This window comes from Mercenaria mercenaria, chromosome 4 (genome assembly GCF_021730395.1).
Source record: "Mercenaria mercenaria strain notata chromosome 4, MADL_Memer_1, whole genome shotgun sequence".
Taxonomy (NCBI): domain Eukaryota; kingdom Metazoa; phylum Mollusca; class Bivalvia; order Venerida; family Veneridae; genus Mercenaria; species Mercenaria mercenaria.
In genome coordinates this window covers 83,732,163-83,750,631 of record NC_069364.1, presented here as the reverse complement: position 1 = coordinate 83,750,631, position 18,469 = coordinate 83,732,163, and the positions used below count along the sequence as shown (strand labels likewise).

Sequence of the window (18,469 nt, the reverse complement as noted above, 5' to 3'; positions counted from 1 at the left end):
GCAGCCAGTGCAAACCCAGATCAGCCTGCACGTCCGTGCAGGTTGATCATAGTCTGCACTGCTTGCTATTCAGTCTGTAAATTTTCAGCAAACACCCCTTTGAATAATAAATGGTATTGCCCAAATTGAATGATGGACCAGTCCATTTCAGAAATTTAGCAGGCTAAGGGTTAAAAAAGGAAGTCAGAAAAGAAGCCCGTCAAAATGTTATGTCGTCACTGACCTAATAAAGCAAAATTTATCATACCCCTCGAATTTGTCCTTTATTTGGTTAAAATTATTATAGAATATTTATTTATAATATTTAAACACTTACGCTAAATGTACCGATATAATGAGTTGTAAATGCACCGATATAATCAGTATTAATACATTAGGTATGTTAAAGCGCGACTGATTTTTTCATTACATCGATCATGCATAATTTAAGCGATTGTCTACTGGGATGATTCGTTTATGATATAATTGCAAAGCGATATTCGAAACATCAGACTTATGAGTAGACGACAATTAGTTTATATTGAGGACTACAAACTGTTTTGAGGATTTTAATATAAACATACATAGATATAAAATTGCCCAAACTTTTTAAAGCAGCACAATGATTTCGGATAATATAACAATTATTTTTGCATTGTTAATATGTATATTTTCTAAGCTGGTAAATGGTGTATCAATTACAGATATTGAAAATGTTTTAGAAACCTTTTTTTCACCTGCTAATTACAACAGAGAGATTCGGGGAAAGTTGGATCAATCGCAAACTTTGGATGTAAATTTGAGCTTTGCACTCAAGAACATCAAGAAGCTTGACGAAATTGAAGAAACGATTGAGGTTTTCGCAACACTTTTTCTCGCATGGAAGGACGAGCGACTGATATGGAACCCAAACGCTTACAACGGCACAGACAGGGTAAATCTTTGTTCTTATATATACATGTTTATATATTACTGTATTTTTAAGCAGTATATTCGCTTTATGAATGTCATTTAAATGAGAGGGTATCCTTCCAAAGAAATGTTTCTATCAAAAATAAATCCCCAGTGACTGAAAAAAAACTACCAAAAAACGATAAGCTATGCACAAAAATCTACTGGGATTCGTTTTATATTTGTTTTATAAATAGCCCTAGTTAAATTCACAATTATGTCATCTATTTATAATAATGCGTAACTATGACAACTTGGTAGATTTTTGTCATGTTTCCACATGAATAACTACCTTTTCACTGTGTTTACTTTTCATACCTTTATGAATTGGTTAGGTATAGCCGGTCAGATATTTGAATACATGATTCAATTTTATTTTTAGTTTAGCTATTTTTGTGAATAAAGTCGTGCGTAATTGAAAATGGTATTTCGACATGTACGCTGTTTCTACTTGCAAACAACAAGATTACAGTAATATTTATATCAGTTATTTCTTAAATAAATCAAGAGTTAATACGAAATTGTTGTGCTCATCAATAAAGTTATCAATTATTTTCTGAACGACAGCAAATATAAGAAAACCTCTTTACATTAATTGGTTTAATTTTTTTTCAAGTTACACTTTTAGCAAGTTAGTAACATCTAGATTTTGGTAATACGGACGCTAATGCATGAATCATGCATCACTGTAAAAAAAATACCGTAAAATATTACGGAAAAAAATCCTGGTAGCTGATCGTAAATTTACGGATTGACAGTAACAGTCTTTACCGTTAATGTACGGGCAAGACTGTAATAATTACAGCACATTACAGTTACAGTCAGCCTGTAAATACACGATTCTGTCCTGGAAACCAGCTGCCGGGATTTTTCCCGTAATTATCCAAAATTACGGTTTTCACAGTAGAACGGCTAGATTTTAACTGGAAACAGGACATCACTTCATTGTGGGGACCATAAGAAACTCGTTTTCAGAGTCAGTAAATTGAAATGTTGAACAAATTTGTATGGTAATATGAAATACAAAATGCACACATTTTATTATACACATAGAGCAATTATGGTAATAGATGATAGTTGCACATTGGTATGGTTGGCCTTGCTTTGTAACTAGTTTAGTTCCCACAATGTCTAATGATAGTACAATCATACAAATCTCTATAGCAAGTTTTTCCTCATTGCTTGCTGCAATTATGTGTGGTTCCAAAGATGGTTGACTATTGAATAATCGCAGCATTCTTGGTCCATTACTGGTAAATGTGTTTCCCACAGCCAGTAAAATGTCAATTCCAAGCAGTTTCTTTGCATGAGCAAATAATATGTGTTCCTCCACAAAGAATGGCCATTCTTCCCTTAACTGTCTAAAGCTTGATTTGCTGTTGATGTGCTTACGTTGCAAAGCATACGTTTCATCCATTTTTAAATACACTTCATCCCAATCTGGTTCAAGTTTGTACAAGTCCTTTAATTCTTCTCTTTTTTTTTCCTGTTCCTCCTCCTCACACGTCATGGAAGGTCTCCAATTTATGCATCTGTAACTGTCCTTAACCATTTTTCTCTTTCCAGCCTTAGCAGGCATACATGTATCCTCACTGTTTTTCCTTAACTTTGGATGTTTTATGCTATTTCTGTTGTTTCATTTCTTGAAATAAACTGCTTTAGCAGGGAATTATGACTTCTCAGATCGTTTAGCACGACTTTTATGTCGTGTTATTGGTACTGTTTAGTTTCTCAGCTTGTGAACATTTCGGCCTGGGTGGTTCCAATGCTGCCGCTTTCATTGCTTTGGGTATTGTATAATCACCCCTTGGATAAGGTGCCTGCTTTTTAATTTTGTCTTTTGGCAGTTCCTGTGATATGCAGGCTCCATAACCTCAGGTCCCCTTTCTAAAGTCCAGTTTGTTTAGTTCTGCTCATTGTTTTCTCGTTAAGGGCAATCCCATTATTTTAACTAGGGACCATACGCCGCTTTCCATGGAATTACATGCAAGTGTATCATTGAAGGTTCCATGTACACCGCCGTATGAACATGTCTGCGGATGTCTCTAAAATTATTTTTGTACTTGTAGCATGTGTAAATGTTCAGTTCTGCTCAAACTTGGGTTAGAGGGCGTGGACGGTAGCATGCATTTCCACTACCGTCCATGAACAGACTCAGTCAAACCGAGCCTGCAATATTTTCGTTTTTGTCGTGTTTGGCGACCTGTGGAGTTTCCACTTTTTCTATTTTATTATCACAGCGGCGTTGTTTGTGCCGTGTGGCAGCCGTAAAATGTCTTCCCGTACATTCAATCAGGGCTGTTATATTTAGATCTTCTCAGATCGTTCAGCACGACTTCTATGTCGTGTTTTTGGTATCGTTTAGTTACTCAGCTTGAACATTTCGGCCTGGGTGGTACCAATACTCCCGCTTTCATAGCTTTGGGTATTTTATAATCACCTCACACTGCTTTTTAATTTTGTCTTTAGGCAGTTCCTGTGATATGCAGGCTTAATAACCTCAGATCCCCTTTCTAAATTCCAGTTTGTTTAGTTCTGCTCATTGTTTTCTCGTTTAGGGCAAACCCATTTTAACTGGAGACCATACGCCGCTTTTCATGGAATTACATCGAAGGTTCCATGTGCACAACCGTATGAACACGCCTGGGGATGTCTTTTAAATTATTTTTGTATTTGTAGCATGTGTAAATGTTGAGTTTTGCTCAACCCGGGGCCAGAGGGCGTTGACGGTAGCATGCATTTCCACTACCGTCCATGAACAGGCTCAATCAAACCGAGCCTGCAACATTTTCGTTTTTGTCGTGTAGGGCGACCTGTGGAGTTTCCACCTTTTCTACTTTCTTCCTGTTCTACTTTTGTCTATGCAGTCCTCAAATGTTGAGGGGTATGTGCGCTATCTCTTAAAATTGTTTTTTGGAACAAGCGGTGGAGAATTTTCGGACTTCTACAACTTCCCGAACAAAATTTCTTCTCGCATCTGCTTGTAATCTCTGGCCACTTTCGGTAGCCTAGTGGTAGAGCGTCCGCTTCGAGTGCGGGAGGTCGTGGGTTCAATCCCCGGCCGCGTCATACCAAAGACGTAAAAAATGGTACTAGTAGCTTTTTCGTTTTGCGCTCAGCATTAAGAGGATAGTGCTAGGACTGGTCAGCCCGGTGTCGGTATAATGTGACTGGGTGGGATATCATGCCATGTGTGTACGGCGTGATATTCCAGTGAGGCAGCATTATAAAGTTGGGCATTGTGCTCACTGCATCAAGTACACACCGTCGTTTATATGACTGAAAAAATGTTGAAAAAGACGTTAAACCCGAAAACACACACACTGGCCACTTTCAAGTACACATTGAATTTCATGCAACCTCTTTAGAACAGGCTCAAGACGTTTCATAGCTTGAAAAAGGCTTTGTGGTCTGTGAGGCTTCTCTAAATTACTTTCATCTGGCAATTTCACTAATGTGCTTGGTTGTGTTGAGCCTATAAAGAATACAATAATAAAGTAATCGATTTAGATGACCTTTAAACAGTTGGTAAATGGTTATGCTAGGAATATGTTTCTGAAGTTATTTTTAGTCCCAGTGTTTTCCGACAAGAATATTTAAGTTTCTACTAAATAAACGTGTGTAGGGTATTGCTACATTTCCATACAGATATTTTACTGGGACATATTTCAGTTCTGTCTTCCAGTGTCATTTACATAAAATGTCTTGAGTGTGACATTTCAACACTGTGTTTATAAACTTTTCAGCGCTAAAATGGGTTTCCTGCCCAAACTAGAACATCAGAATATCATAAATTCATTAACCCTTACCCTGCTAAATTTCTATAATGAACTTGTCCGTCTTTCAATTTGAACAGTACTATTAACTGTTAAAAGGGGTGCTTACCAAAAAGATATTGACTGAATGGAGAACAGTGCAGATGATGATCAGACTGCACGGATGTGCAGGCTGATCATGATTTACACTGGAGGCAAAGGCAGAATCAATCGTATCCAGCATGATAATGGTTAAAATTCTGTCTTTTATTACAAAAATAATTTATTATATATTTAAATATATATATACAAAATAGTTCAATTTGAAATAAAAATAAAACTATCACTGATCTTTTTATTTTTTTACTTTTTTAAGTGATACATTAATTTGTTTTATGGCCAGTGCTGGGAAAAATGTTTCAAACAATAGTACTAAGACATTATTTGGTCTTCAGCACTACTAGAGACAGTTTTCTCTAAACCCTGAAAATACATGTATTGTACATATAAACCTGTTTCAGTGGGTAGAACAGTAACATTTAAACAACAAACTATTTCAGACAGACATGACATATAAATTTTTACGTCTTCATAACTTACCAACACTGGAAAGAAATTCTGACCTGTACTGGTTTTAACACATCCTTCAGGTCACTTTCTTGAATAAACTTTAGGTCATCAATAGTTTCCACCCATTTTTGTCATGACAGCTTGCTGATTACTACTGTCATTATTCAGGTCTCCTGTAAGTGTTTGGGTTTTTTTTTTCAATAAATGTTTTCAATCCCACTTGAGACACAGTGGCAAAAGAAACAAGGACATATATCAAACAGGGAATGCCATGTTCCAAAAGCAAAGCCTCCACAAAACGAAACCCAAAGCACGCAGACGTGCACACTACGAACGCGCACACGCACAAACGCACACGCATACAAAGCAAACATACGAGGACAAAACGAACAAATAAAAGAACACAGTGGGGCACCGCCTTGGAACGGTCTGTGGCAAAAAAGCACCACTGGGGAGCTTAAACTGGTTTATGGTGCGCACCCAACCTCACTGTTACCCCCACCATGTTCCAAAGTTACGGGACAATGTAAATAAAGAAATAATGTTTCAAGTTCTGTAAAAAACGCTTTCTGGTGTAGCTGTTCATTGTAAATTGCTTTGTGTAGCACAGCTGTTTTCTGATAAATGAATCTTCTTTGAAACAAGGACCCACTAGTGTACTATTCCTGGAGCATCCGATGTCTTTAAAGCAAGGGTGTTTGACAAACGCTTGAAGTTCTGGAGTTGTTTGGCATATTTCTTAAAATAAGTGTGCTTACTTTCAAATCGCATAGTCCAGAGATGAATTAATGGGCCAAACGCCAGGGACAGTTCAGGAAAGTGTAAAAAAACGTGGTATTTTGGTCTTAAAGGCTTACTTGGGAAAAATTGTTGTCTGTCAAATAGATTCTCTTCTATGCAAATATTGACAAAAGCAATTTCAGCAAAAGTAATAGATGCTAAAGTGAGTATTTTCCATTACTGCTCATGAACAGACTCAATCAAACCGAGTCTGCAATTTTCACTGTTTGCTATGTTTTCGGTGCTTCCGAGGGATCTACTTTCCAGATTTTATTTACTTCACAACAGCGGATGTTAAGTACTGTGTGGCGGCCGTAAAAAGTCGCCCCGACTTCATCTCAGTCTTGTTATATTTTCTGGTCCTTCGGGATCATTGATTTCAACTCATTTAGATTAGAAGATTGAATACTGCTTAAGCCGGTGCTAGGGGGCGTGGGCAGTGTTGCATTTTCCATTACTCATTGCTCATGAACAGACTCAATCAAACCGAGTCTGCAATTTTCACTGTTTGCTTTGTTTTCGGTGCTTCCGAGGGATCTACTTTCCAGATTTTATTTCGACAATATCTTTGAAATTTAGGTACATCTGCCAAACTCTATCCATCGGGTCTATCCCTACTAACATTGAGAACAATCCAATTTATCTACAGCAGCTAAAGGCCAACTTTCAATCATGGGATTCAATTGCCCACATGAGAACCACCTTACCCCAAGCAAATGCTGTACAATAAGCACCATGTCATAGCTGACAACCCCTTCAAACAAAATAGAAAAAGTGGAAACTCCACAGGTCGCTCAACATGACAAAAATGAAAATGTTGCAGGCTCGGTTTGATTGAGCCTGTTCATGGACGGTAGTTAAAATGCATGCTACCGTCCACGCTCTCTAGTCCCGGGTGAGCAGAACTCAACGTTTACACATGCTAAAAGTACAAAAAAACAATTTAGAGACATCCCAACATGGAGGTAGCCCTGGAGATGCTACATGATAAAACCCAAGGACATTAAATTTGGAATTATGTTTTAAACCCTTCACAGATTCATTAACAACAGAATCTACAGTATTTCTGTAACTGTCTATGGTTCTGGGGATTGATCTTACATTAAATGGAATATTATCCCTGTTAAATTCACAATACCTGTAAAAGAATTTTGATGAAAAACTTTCATTGTAACCGCCAACCATATGTGAACCCAAATTATCTCCACAAATGCATAATAAAGTTCCTTTGATAACTTAACCATTGACATCAATTCCATTCTGCTCTAAAACTTTATAATCATGAACAATTGTTTTTTTTTGTACTTTTAGCATGTGTAAATGTTGAGTTCTGCTCAACCCGGGGCCAAAGGGCGTTGACGGTAGCATGCATTTCCACTACCGTCCATGAACAGGCTCAATCAAACCGAGCCTGCAACATTTTCGTTTTTGTTGTGTTGAGCTACCTGTGGAGTTTCCACTTTTTCTATTTTAAAACACTGTCGACTTCAAATCCTGTTCTAGACATAATAATACCAGTTGCATGTGGTCTACATTTGTCCGCTTTTCAACATCAAAGTTTGCAAGTGTGTAATACACACCAACCATTTTGTGTTTTTTAGCAGAACCTAAAGGATTCACAAACCTCAAATGCATTTTGATATAAAATAACAGCAAAAGATTTTGTATGTGTAAATAAAGCATTAGCTTTAAACACACTACAATCACAAACATCATGAAGGTTAGCATTTCTCTCAGACTCTTGAACACTAAAATGAGAACTGTAATGCCTATACAAACTATCTATGGACTGACAAATAGGCACATAATGATATGTCCTTCTCTTCTGTTGACAATCGAGTCCAACAAACACTTCTATAGGATCACAATATGCGAAATACTTATGGAAGAATGAAGTACGCTTAGCAGCTGTTTTTAAAGGACCATTATTGCAGTTGGTAAACAAGTCATTTTAATAAATCTCAGCTCTTATTTTGGAAACGATTTCTGCCGACACTCCAAGCAATTCCAATCTCCTACATACCTTTTTATTCAAAAGTGTTTGGCTAATATCATGGCATTCTTCGAATTCTTCTATTAAAGCCTGAATTGTTGATGACGGTAATAGATTTTTCCCTTGCAGCTTAACATAAAAAAAGCGCTAGTTGTACCGAAACTGTGTTTTATTTTCTTCCCAATCATCGTAGTCAAACTCATTTAAACTGTGTCAGTTATGGACTGATCCTTAAACTCTTAAAAGGTTCCATTTCAATGTTCACAACATTATATTCATTAGTATTTGTAAATGGTGTAAATGTCTCATTGTTAGCCGAATGTTTCCTAGACAGATGAGCTGTAAATGAGGACTTTACATTAAATCTATAGCTACAACCATTGAACGGACACACAATAGAAAAAGTAGAAACTTCACAGGTCGCTCAACATGACAAAAACGAAAATGTTGCAGGCTCGGTTTGATTGAGCCTGTTCATGGACGGTAGTGGAAATGCATGCTACCGTCCACGCCCTCTAGCCCCGGGTTGAGCGGAACTCAACATTTACACATGCTAAAAGCACAAAAAGCAATTTAGAGACATCCATGTCTTGCTTGTTTGTCACATGCTGATTTAAAGAGAATTCCTATAGTTTTTTTCCATTCATAGAATTTTTTCAAATTCACATATATGAAAGGAACATTTGTGCTGAAAACAATGAACAAATAAAACCAATGGATCACCAGGCTTGTTTTTGTGAAAAATTGTTTTGAACACACCCACTGTTGCTGAAACTGTCAGCGATTTTTCAACATTTTCATAATTTTCTGCATTTTTATAAATACCAACCAAAATATACATAAAGACAGCACAATAAGGTTTATTCTTTTTACAGATTTTATTATATACTTATTTGATATCATAGTCATATTGGTAATACTATATCCTTACAATAATGGGTACAAATGAAAATAAAGTCTTGTTTCATATTCACTTTTGTGAACTTTTTTCAATGAAAAATACCCTTAGTGAAGAATATTTTTTTAAATCTTGAAAAAACTGTTTCATAGAATTTTTTCCCGTTTTTCTTGTGTATAAATAATTGTATTGTGAGCGTAAAAATAACTAAAAATGTATGGGTCACCAGGCTAAATTTTATGTTAAGACCTCTTGAATACAACACCTGTTCGGACAAAAATGGCGCGAACCTGACGAAATTGATTACATGTATATCTGCTAGAAGTTAAAAAAATGTTCAAAAAATTCTTAATTCTTTCTATAATTGAATACTAAATAATCTGAGAGGTGATATTGTCTCATCAGTACTAAGTCAATTGCCTTACATTATATGAACAATACTGTCTTTGCACTAAAATGCGATGTGAAAACACAACCACAAAAATGGGAAGATACCTGTCAGGCATGAAACTTGTCAATACAACATAAACCAGTATCAACATTTGATTACTGATAAAACTTATCAAAAATGATATTTCATTGAAGAATCCTCATATTTAAGATTGTCTGTTACATGATTCAACAAATGTTGACTTCACTTCAGTTTTGCATAGAAAGTGTCAGCTGCGCAGAAAGATGCGCATAAAAAACTATAGGAATTCCTTTTAAATGCTTTTTTAATTTACTGAATGATTCAAACCGCGAAGGGCTGCACATTCGTATACGTTATACCTTGATTCTTCTGAGTCTTCTTATGTCGACGACTTGTGTACTCCCCCTATACGAGTGTTCTCATTAACTGTCCCCAGTTTGTATATAATGTCAGTATGTAATCTCTTATAGGCCCATTCTTTGTCCAGTTTTGATTTAAAACTCACAACTGTTTCGCTGCATACTGTCTCTTCTTTCAAGCTGTTCTAGGAGTCAATACTTCGAGCAGGAAACGAATTCAGTTTCATGGATTTGTTGCATTTAATCTTTCCGATTTTGAAAATGTGTCCCCGTGTTGTATTATCATTAAACTGGAAAAACTTGTCGCAGCTGATGTCTTCAAAACCATTTATGATCTTAAATATTTCAATTAGATCGTATCTACATCTTCTATAATGAAGCGTCGGCGAGTTAAGACGTACTAATCTATCTCTATACGGTAAGTTACGTAATTCTGGTACAATTTTTGTTGCTTTACGTTGCACATCTCTATGAGTTGCATATTTTTCTTGGTCCACGGATTCCAGTCTGACCCACCATAGTCCAAAATGCAACGAACAAGGCTCTTGTACAAAGTAATGAAGGTCAGTGTATCTAGACTTGTAAACGTTCTCTTGATCAAACATAGAATCCTGTTAGCTTTGTTCACGGTCAGCTTTATGTGTCTATCGAACTTAAGATTCTTTTGAAATGAAATTCCAAGATCTTTTTCTTCTTCAACGCTCGGTAGATCCTTTACATTACCATTTTTATCACACAACGAGTACTTGAAAGGAAATTTAACATTTCCAATTTGCACTATGGCACACCAGTCCTTCGACCATTCACCCAGTACATTCAGATCATCTTGTATTTCTAGTTGGTCAGTTTGTGTTGATATAGCAGAATGAATTTTACAGTCATCTGCGAAAAATTTACATACCGATTTAAATTTGTCTGGCATGTCGTTCACATATAAAACAACTCTCTAGAACTTAGTTGCGAAACATTCTGATTCAGCTCTACTGTCATTGAGACATTCTCCTGAACAACTGAGTGTGCTCTTGAAACATGTGTGCTCTTGAAACATGTACGTTCAATGACGCAAAAACTCTGCATTTTGAGGACATCCCTCAACTGGGCAGTCAAATATTACACTGGGCTGATTTCTGTGAAATTTACAGTGTGACAACATGTTCGAAACAGAATTATTTACATAGTCACAGTTATTGCATTTGTGCACAGGCCCTGATATGAAGCTACAGAAACTCACAACTGCCGTACCCAAAATCAGTAACAAGCACGTGACGAATATGCCAAAATCGTAGACAAAATAGGCTTAGAACATATTATAAACATACTGCAAACAAGATCGATTGATTGTACAAAAATGCCGAATGATGGTGGGTAGACAAATAATTAAATAAACATATTACTTAAAAATAACAGATAATCATTTTCAAAAATCACTTTTATTTATACAAGCAAAAGATGGCGACCGCTTTCCCAGGACGCACGCCGTCCCTACGGTCTTATACCGTATCATACACTACAGGCCGTTACCCGTCACAGTATTACCGTAAAGAAAAACATTAATTTTTACGGTATCATTTATTTCCTGTAATGCCAAATATAAATAATATTACACGTTTAGCATATGTAATGCTAATTAATGTCAGAACTTCTAATGCTGATGCTAAACATTACAAAAGGATTGAAAATGCAGATAATTTCCAGAGAATGTTTTGAAGGAAACCTTTTCTAGGTAAACCTGAAGTAGATGAGTATCATTTCATCCATTAAAATACTGTAACGGGCACCGCCTTCCTAAGCCAGGGTTTAGGGGACAAGATCAGTTGGTAAGAGAAATACGAGTACGGGGTTCGAATCCGACTCGGGAATAAAGTTCAGACCTTAAAGTAAACCAACAATTCAAAAGTAGATATCACATTTAATATTCAACCTATGTCTCATCCCAACTAATATACAATGTACATATTAACAATGTATAAATCCTACATGTTAACGTTAGCAAGTGAGGGAACTCGACGCTTGTGCAGCGAGAGAAAGAACCCTCTCGAACAATCATCGTTTACACATTTTATGCACATTTTACCGCGTAAAAAGATCTAACAATTGTTTCATTGGTCGCAGCAATAGTATCTAAGCAACGCATTACAAAACAAAACTTCGTAAGTTTCCGTAAGTGCAATTGACCAACCATGCACAAGATGACATACAAGTGATAATGATTGGTTATTAGCGGTGCGTGTTCCAATCAAATGCATCGTATCAGCAGACGACATTTACTAAGGTCAAATAATAGAACATTAGCCGGTGTAATATAAAATATGTATGTCATCCGTGCAGGTCATTTACTCAGTTGAAGTCTAAAAGATAAAGGTTTGTACCGGGCCTGTTACAATACCATAATTATAAATTTAGAATAATTTTCCGAGGAAGCTACAATACTACAAAAGCTCAAAACATACATAAAAAGCCATTTTAGTAAACGTAAAATACAATAAAGACAGCATAATATTGAATATTTTGTAATATGCTATCAGAATAAGAAAGGCTATTGTCTTGCCGATTTTGACTATGGCGTCTACTAGTAACATTTTCTCTTTAACTAGTCAGTCGAAACAGGCATGAGAATCATTTGTGAACAGTTTACTTATGTATTATGCAACTGGACCCATCCCGTCTCTTCACACAGATTTTATGTCTTAATATTCATATATTTTATTATGGTTATAGGGGCATCCATGACCGAGTGTTTAAGGTGGCCGACTTCAAATCACTTTCCCCTCACCGATTTAGGTATGAGCCTCAATGTTGAATTATACTTGTGGAGAAGGCTTATAGCTGGCTTACGGAAGGCCGGTGGTAGTACCCAGGTGCCCACCCGTGACGAAATAATGCACGGAAGGGGTACCCGGGTCTTCCTCTACCATCAAAAGCTGCTAGAAAGTCGTGGTATGACCTATGATTGTGTCGGTATGAGATTAAACAAAAACAAAATAGCCATGTTCCCAACAGAGAAATGACTTTCGTACAAAAGAAGAGGTTGTTTATGTCTGGACGTAAATAATGACTTTTAAAATAGCAGAACTTCTTCTTAGTGAAATTCTAACAAATCTTCCTTGTCACATATGGTTCTGGGACAACTTGTGTATAAAAATGGACCTTCGTGTGATACGACTGATAGGGTCTGAACACCTGGTTTTGTTTATGTCTATGATTCCAGCATGTATAAAAGCTTTATTCATACCTTGTTTTTTTTTAAATTCAATCTACGTATGATATGAAACCAAACTCGGTAACGTGATGGTGCGCGGTAAGACACAAATCAAATGAATAATTTTAATCAGTTTTTACCCGTTAAATTTGACCCTGGTTATTCACAGTAAGGTAACAGTATCTATCGCTTGCGCTTGTATTACATTACTACATTACAATGTTTAAAGGATATACAAACATACTGCAAAACAAATTGAAACGTTCTTAACCCTTACCATGCTAAATTTCTATAATGAACTTGTCCATCTTCCAATTTGAACAGTACCATTAACTGTTAACAGGGGTGGTTACCAAAATTTACTGGTTGAATATTAAACAGTGCAGATCATGACCAGACTGACTGGATGCGGTACCAGTACAAACCTGTTCTCCGCAAGTAACTGCCAATCAGAGGAAGAGGACGAATGATTTCAGACGCAATGTCTTTTATCAAATTGTCATGGAGAACATACGCCTCGCTCAGGGCTCGAACTCCCGACCCCACGATCCGTAGATCTTCGCTCTCCCTATTGAGCTGAGCGGGCGGGTTAAATTATCAGTGGAAACTTCTGACAAAAATAATACAATAGTTTTTATATTCATATTATTTTTGGGGCAAAGCACGTTTCTCGTGCAACCATTACTTGATTTGGCAACTAGGATAGGAAAAGAACAAATTTCAAAAGTACATCCAGTGACAATTAAACAAACAGTGAGCGTAATTAAGTTTAAATGAATAATTGCTATAGTTTCGAACAAATACATCACTCGGCCTTAAATTTGATTAACTATATTAAATATTGCAATATAATATTTCTGAATACGTTTTTATGCAAAATGTATATATAAGTTGTCTATTGTAGGTGTATATCACAGCGGACAAAATATGGCGCCCAGAAATAACTCTGGAAAATCCATCAACTTCTCACAATTTCTATGGAGATATAACAAGGATTCTGTCATTCCACAAGTCTAATGGTGTAGCTTCATTAATCTTAGGTAAATGACTAGTTCTAGCTACGATAACTTAACTCACGCTATTTTTATTTTCTGGCGGGCGCGTCTATTAAGTTAACCAAGTCGAAACGAAACATCTGCGCACTGACTCTCTTGAGGGACTGATGACGTCAAGCGAAGTTCGTAGCACATGGTTGATTTTGAATATCAGTATCGACATTTTTGTATATTTATGGATTTAACTGATTTATTAATGTAAGCATTTTCATCAAAGTTAATAAATACATACCTTAGAGAGTCTAAATATAAATAACGATTCTATACTGCTTATGGTTTATTTTATGTCAGATCAAAAGAAAAATGGATTCAAATATTTTAAAATTTTGATGTGAGCCCGTGGCATTTGATTTGATGAAATTATAGCATGACAGATTTCTAGCATGATTTCTGTTTAGGTTTCAATACGGGATTTGTTTCAGCTCAGAGGTCCGTAGCTTATAACCATCCCTGAAGCTGAAATGTTGTAGCTAGTAAACGACAAAGTTCATGCATATTTATATAGGACATTTTGTTTCTTAAATAATACGATTTGCTTCTTAATATTGTACAAGTCCTGTAATGGCCTGGAAAGAAGTTTATGCACATAGACTGTACATTACCAGTACAATAAAGTTTACTTTCTAAAACAAAAAATAGCATCTAAGGTTTGCATTGAAATCATGTTTTTATTTATTGTTGTTCATATAAAGTTTTAGTACACAAAACATATTTTCCTTTTGTGTTTGTTCTGTTACTGCATAAATCTTGCATAAATATTACGTACACAAATCACATGATGAATTCATAATTTTAGGCAACATGCAAATTATTTTAGTTTTGCTACAGTCAAAGTGCTCCGCCTACTTCAATACGAAGTTGGATCAAACTGTATGTTGTCACTTACGACAAAATGAAATTGTCAGTGCAAATGCCATTAAAGAACACATTTACCAGCAAATTGCAGGGGTTAACAAGAATACTCTTGATAATATCGCTTTCCTTCATTATGCGTCACAATGAAATGTTCATTGCATCGAGAAAATGCCTGACAAAATATGACATCAGTGACACCACAGCATGAAGTCAACATCTTTTCACAGGTCCACGACTTTCTCATCAAAATACAAAATTTAGTTAAAGTATTGTGCACCGGGAAAAGGCACGTCTCCGTTTTAAAATGCGCACCCGACTTCTTAAGATCCATTTTAATAACTTTCTCAATATTGAGCTAAAAACGTTATTGCGTAAGTTGAAAATACGTGAAAAAGCTAAAGTGACTATAGTTCACAAGATAAAGTGTTTTCTTTTGGATGTTATAGTTTCGAAGTTGTAGTAAACATAGGGCGAACTTAATCTGTGCAATAAGTAATTGTAAATAGGTTGATCATACAGATGAAAAAGATATTTGAAAGAATAAAGAAACATAGTGGCCATGAAGCTCACTGTTCTTTTTACCGTATGGCCATGTATTTGTTATTCTCTCGCGTAATATCTGTGTTATACATTGTATAATACATATGTTTTCTAAATATTTCAGGTGATATATTCAAATGCGGTTGTTCGATTGACCTGACGTCATTTCCATGGGATAAACAAAAATGCGCATTAGTTTTTCTTGTGTGGGGATATTCAGCGAAAGAAGTTGAACTTGTGGCAGCCAAAGACACTATAGACCTTCAGGGTTACCAGTCAAACGGTGTCTGGACATTGCTTTCAACAAAGGTATATTCTAAACGCCATCCGCAGAAATCACTTCTGGTCTTTGAAGTGGTTCTGCAGCGACGACCTGTGTTCTTTGTGGTCAATATACTCATACCAATAATGACTTTGAGTGTGTTAGAATTGTTTGTTTTTATCATTCCTATTGATTCTGGAGAAAGAATCTCCTTTTCTTTAACAGTCCTCCTTTCCATTGCTGTTTACATGACTCTTATCAGTGATAATTTACCACCTCGCGCTGAAATAATGGCGGCTATTTGCTACCTTCTGGTGTTTATTCTTATCCAAAGTGCATTTATTTGTTTGTTAAATATTGTGAGCGTGGCACTTTATCTCCAAGATATAGAAAAGCACCAAATTAGCACATTCTGGCGTATCTTTGTTCACATATTTGGTAGGGCTAATAGTTGCCGTCGACCAAGGAAAATTGATAAGAAGCCAAACATATCTGATGAAAACGATGATGCAGGGGATGAAGGCAGTTTTCAAAATATACAAACATCTGAAATGAGAGAGGAAAGTGCAATATCATGGAAAGAAGTTAGTAAAACCTTTGATCGCGTGGTTACAATATTCATGGGGTTGCTACTGTGTTTCGGATTTGGGATGTATGCATACCATGTTATTACAGGGGTAAATGATATTGAAACTGAATAGAAAAAAAAGAAGTGCGGTTGTTCTCAAAAGAATTAAAGTGAACCAATAGGTGTAGTAAGTATTTGTAACTTATCTGTAATTTAGCAGTATATTTAGCAGCTTGGAAACTGCAGATTAATATAAATACACCTTTTCTAATCTGCAACACAAGCTTATAAATGTGACATTTTGTTACAAGCAAAATGTGGAATCGAACGCTGATATACTGAAATATCATCAAGTTGTAAAAAGTGTTGTTTTATCATTAAATAGACGGAAAAGACAGCTGAAGCAGTGACTGTATCTTTATTGTGTTTGTTGTGATTAAAATTATGATATTGTGTCTAAATCCGTTCTCAACTCAAAATTTCAGCTATTGATATAAACAAAACTTTCATAAAATTCTCATTTGTGAAAAAATAGCCATTTAAAGTATGTAGAAATCAATTTCTACGTTGCTATCTTTGGAACTTTGAGACTGTATCTCAAAATGTATGTCTGAAAAGCAAATAACCTAGATTTTTGAATCTTAGCATATTTGTTTACTAGTAATGCAAAATAGCTTGAGCTCATGTTTCAACAAAAGACTGAGAAGTATGTACATGTTCAACTAGTAATATACAATTTTTGACAGCAATGCGACCTGGCAGTTGCACAATGTTTTTGTATTTCACTTTCACTTTCCCTTTCTCAATTTCACAAACATTTGGAAAACATGACAGCCAGTGTTATCTTAAATCACTAGCCCCTCACCAATATGGGCTCGATCCTCACTCGGGGCGTTGAATTCTCCATGTAAAGAAGACAACCAGTTGGCTCACGGAGAAGCATCTGGGATCTTCCTCAAACATGAAAACTAGAAAGTCGCCGTAAGACCTATAATTGTGTCGGTACGACGTTAAAGGCCTCTTGCCAATAAAGATCATTCCGGTCCGTCTCGACGCGTCGGTAGTACGATAGAATTTTTGTTTAAAAAAAAAAGAAACGGATCCCATGGAAATCGTTTTCACTTTACTTTCTATGTGAGGAATTGCAATTGCATTTGCAAGTTGAGAACCATTGTCGTTGTACTGCTGAAGGAAATTTCATCCTTGCGACATTTGATTCTTCCGTCGTTTTGTTTATAATTATAGTTTACAGACTGTCGACTTGACATTTTATTTTCTGATCAAGACACCATGACTTTCATTTAAATGTTTTAACAGTAAAATGAAATTTTAAAGTAATTAAAAACAGCCACTATGTTTAAAAAACAATTTTTTTCAGTGAACTGTAAATACAAAATGCAATTTGAAAGAAAAATGTTCTGTTTTTAGAAGACGTATACATAATTTTGACGTGATCAGACAAAAGAAAAAATACAAACTAAACAAATTTGACTATATTCAAACTGGGATTGCAGAAATTAACCTATCAAACCCCAATACATAAAAAAAAGTTCTAACCTAAATGAAACCGTTGGACAATCAAAACGAGATCTACTTTATTTTAAAGAGATAAACAGATTCAGTTCTCAATAACTAGCCGATTTTAATAAAACAATAAAATCATCTAAACTTTTGCTTACTGTTAACAACTGAATACCTCCACTTCATACTTCTAAAAGGATTTAGTTCTCGAAGTTCACCTTTATTGATGAAAGTCATTATTAACTCCGTCACACGTGGAAAAATCGAACGCTGATTCTACCGGGACTATTTCAATAAAAAAATGATAATATTTTAAGGCAGAAAACTGCACTACAAAGGAACCTTATATCGATGTTAACATAAAAACGCCATCAAATCCGGAGTCATTTTTTAAATTACTTAAGGGCTCAATTATACGGAATACACCACAGGGATAGTAAATTGTCACATCAAACTTATTATGAAACAAGAAGTATCTTTAAAAAAGATACACGGCCGCATTAGTCTACGCACACTTTAAGCTACGAAACGTGCATGCACTCTGCACTTTTACATACGATCGGGTATTTATAAAGCAAAAAAAGATGTACTTTTTAAAGTAAATTTTTCATGCTTTTATGTAGAACATATTTTACAGAACGCATATTTTACATCTTAAATATAATGATCATAATCTAGGAAACTTTGACAAAAAATAAGATTAAAGGAGGGGCCAAAAAGACGAGGGGGGGGGGAGGTGAAATTACCATTTTTGAAATCCGATCAAGGGATA

General features: G+C 35.8%; 1 protein-coding gene across 1 annotated transcript; it reads left to right on the top strand.

The window, feature by feature from the left end:
• Positions 1-395: 395 nt before the first annotated feature.
• Positions 396-16,924, top strand: LOC123553543 (acetylcholine receptor subunit delta-like). Its single transcript, XM_045343250.2, has 3 exons — positions 396-913; positions 13,801-13,936; positions 15,471-16,924. The coding sequence occupies exons 1-3, from the start codon at positions 602-604 to the stop codon at positions 16,307-16,309; spliced, it is 1,287 nt and encodes a 428-aa protein (XP_045199185.2). The 5' UTR covers positions 396-601; the 3' UTR covers positions 16,310-16,924.
• The last annotated feature ends 1,545 nt before the right edge of the window (positions 16,925-18,469 follow it).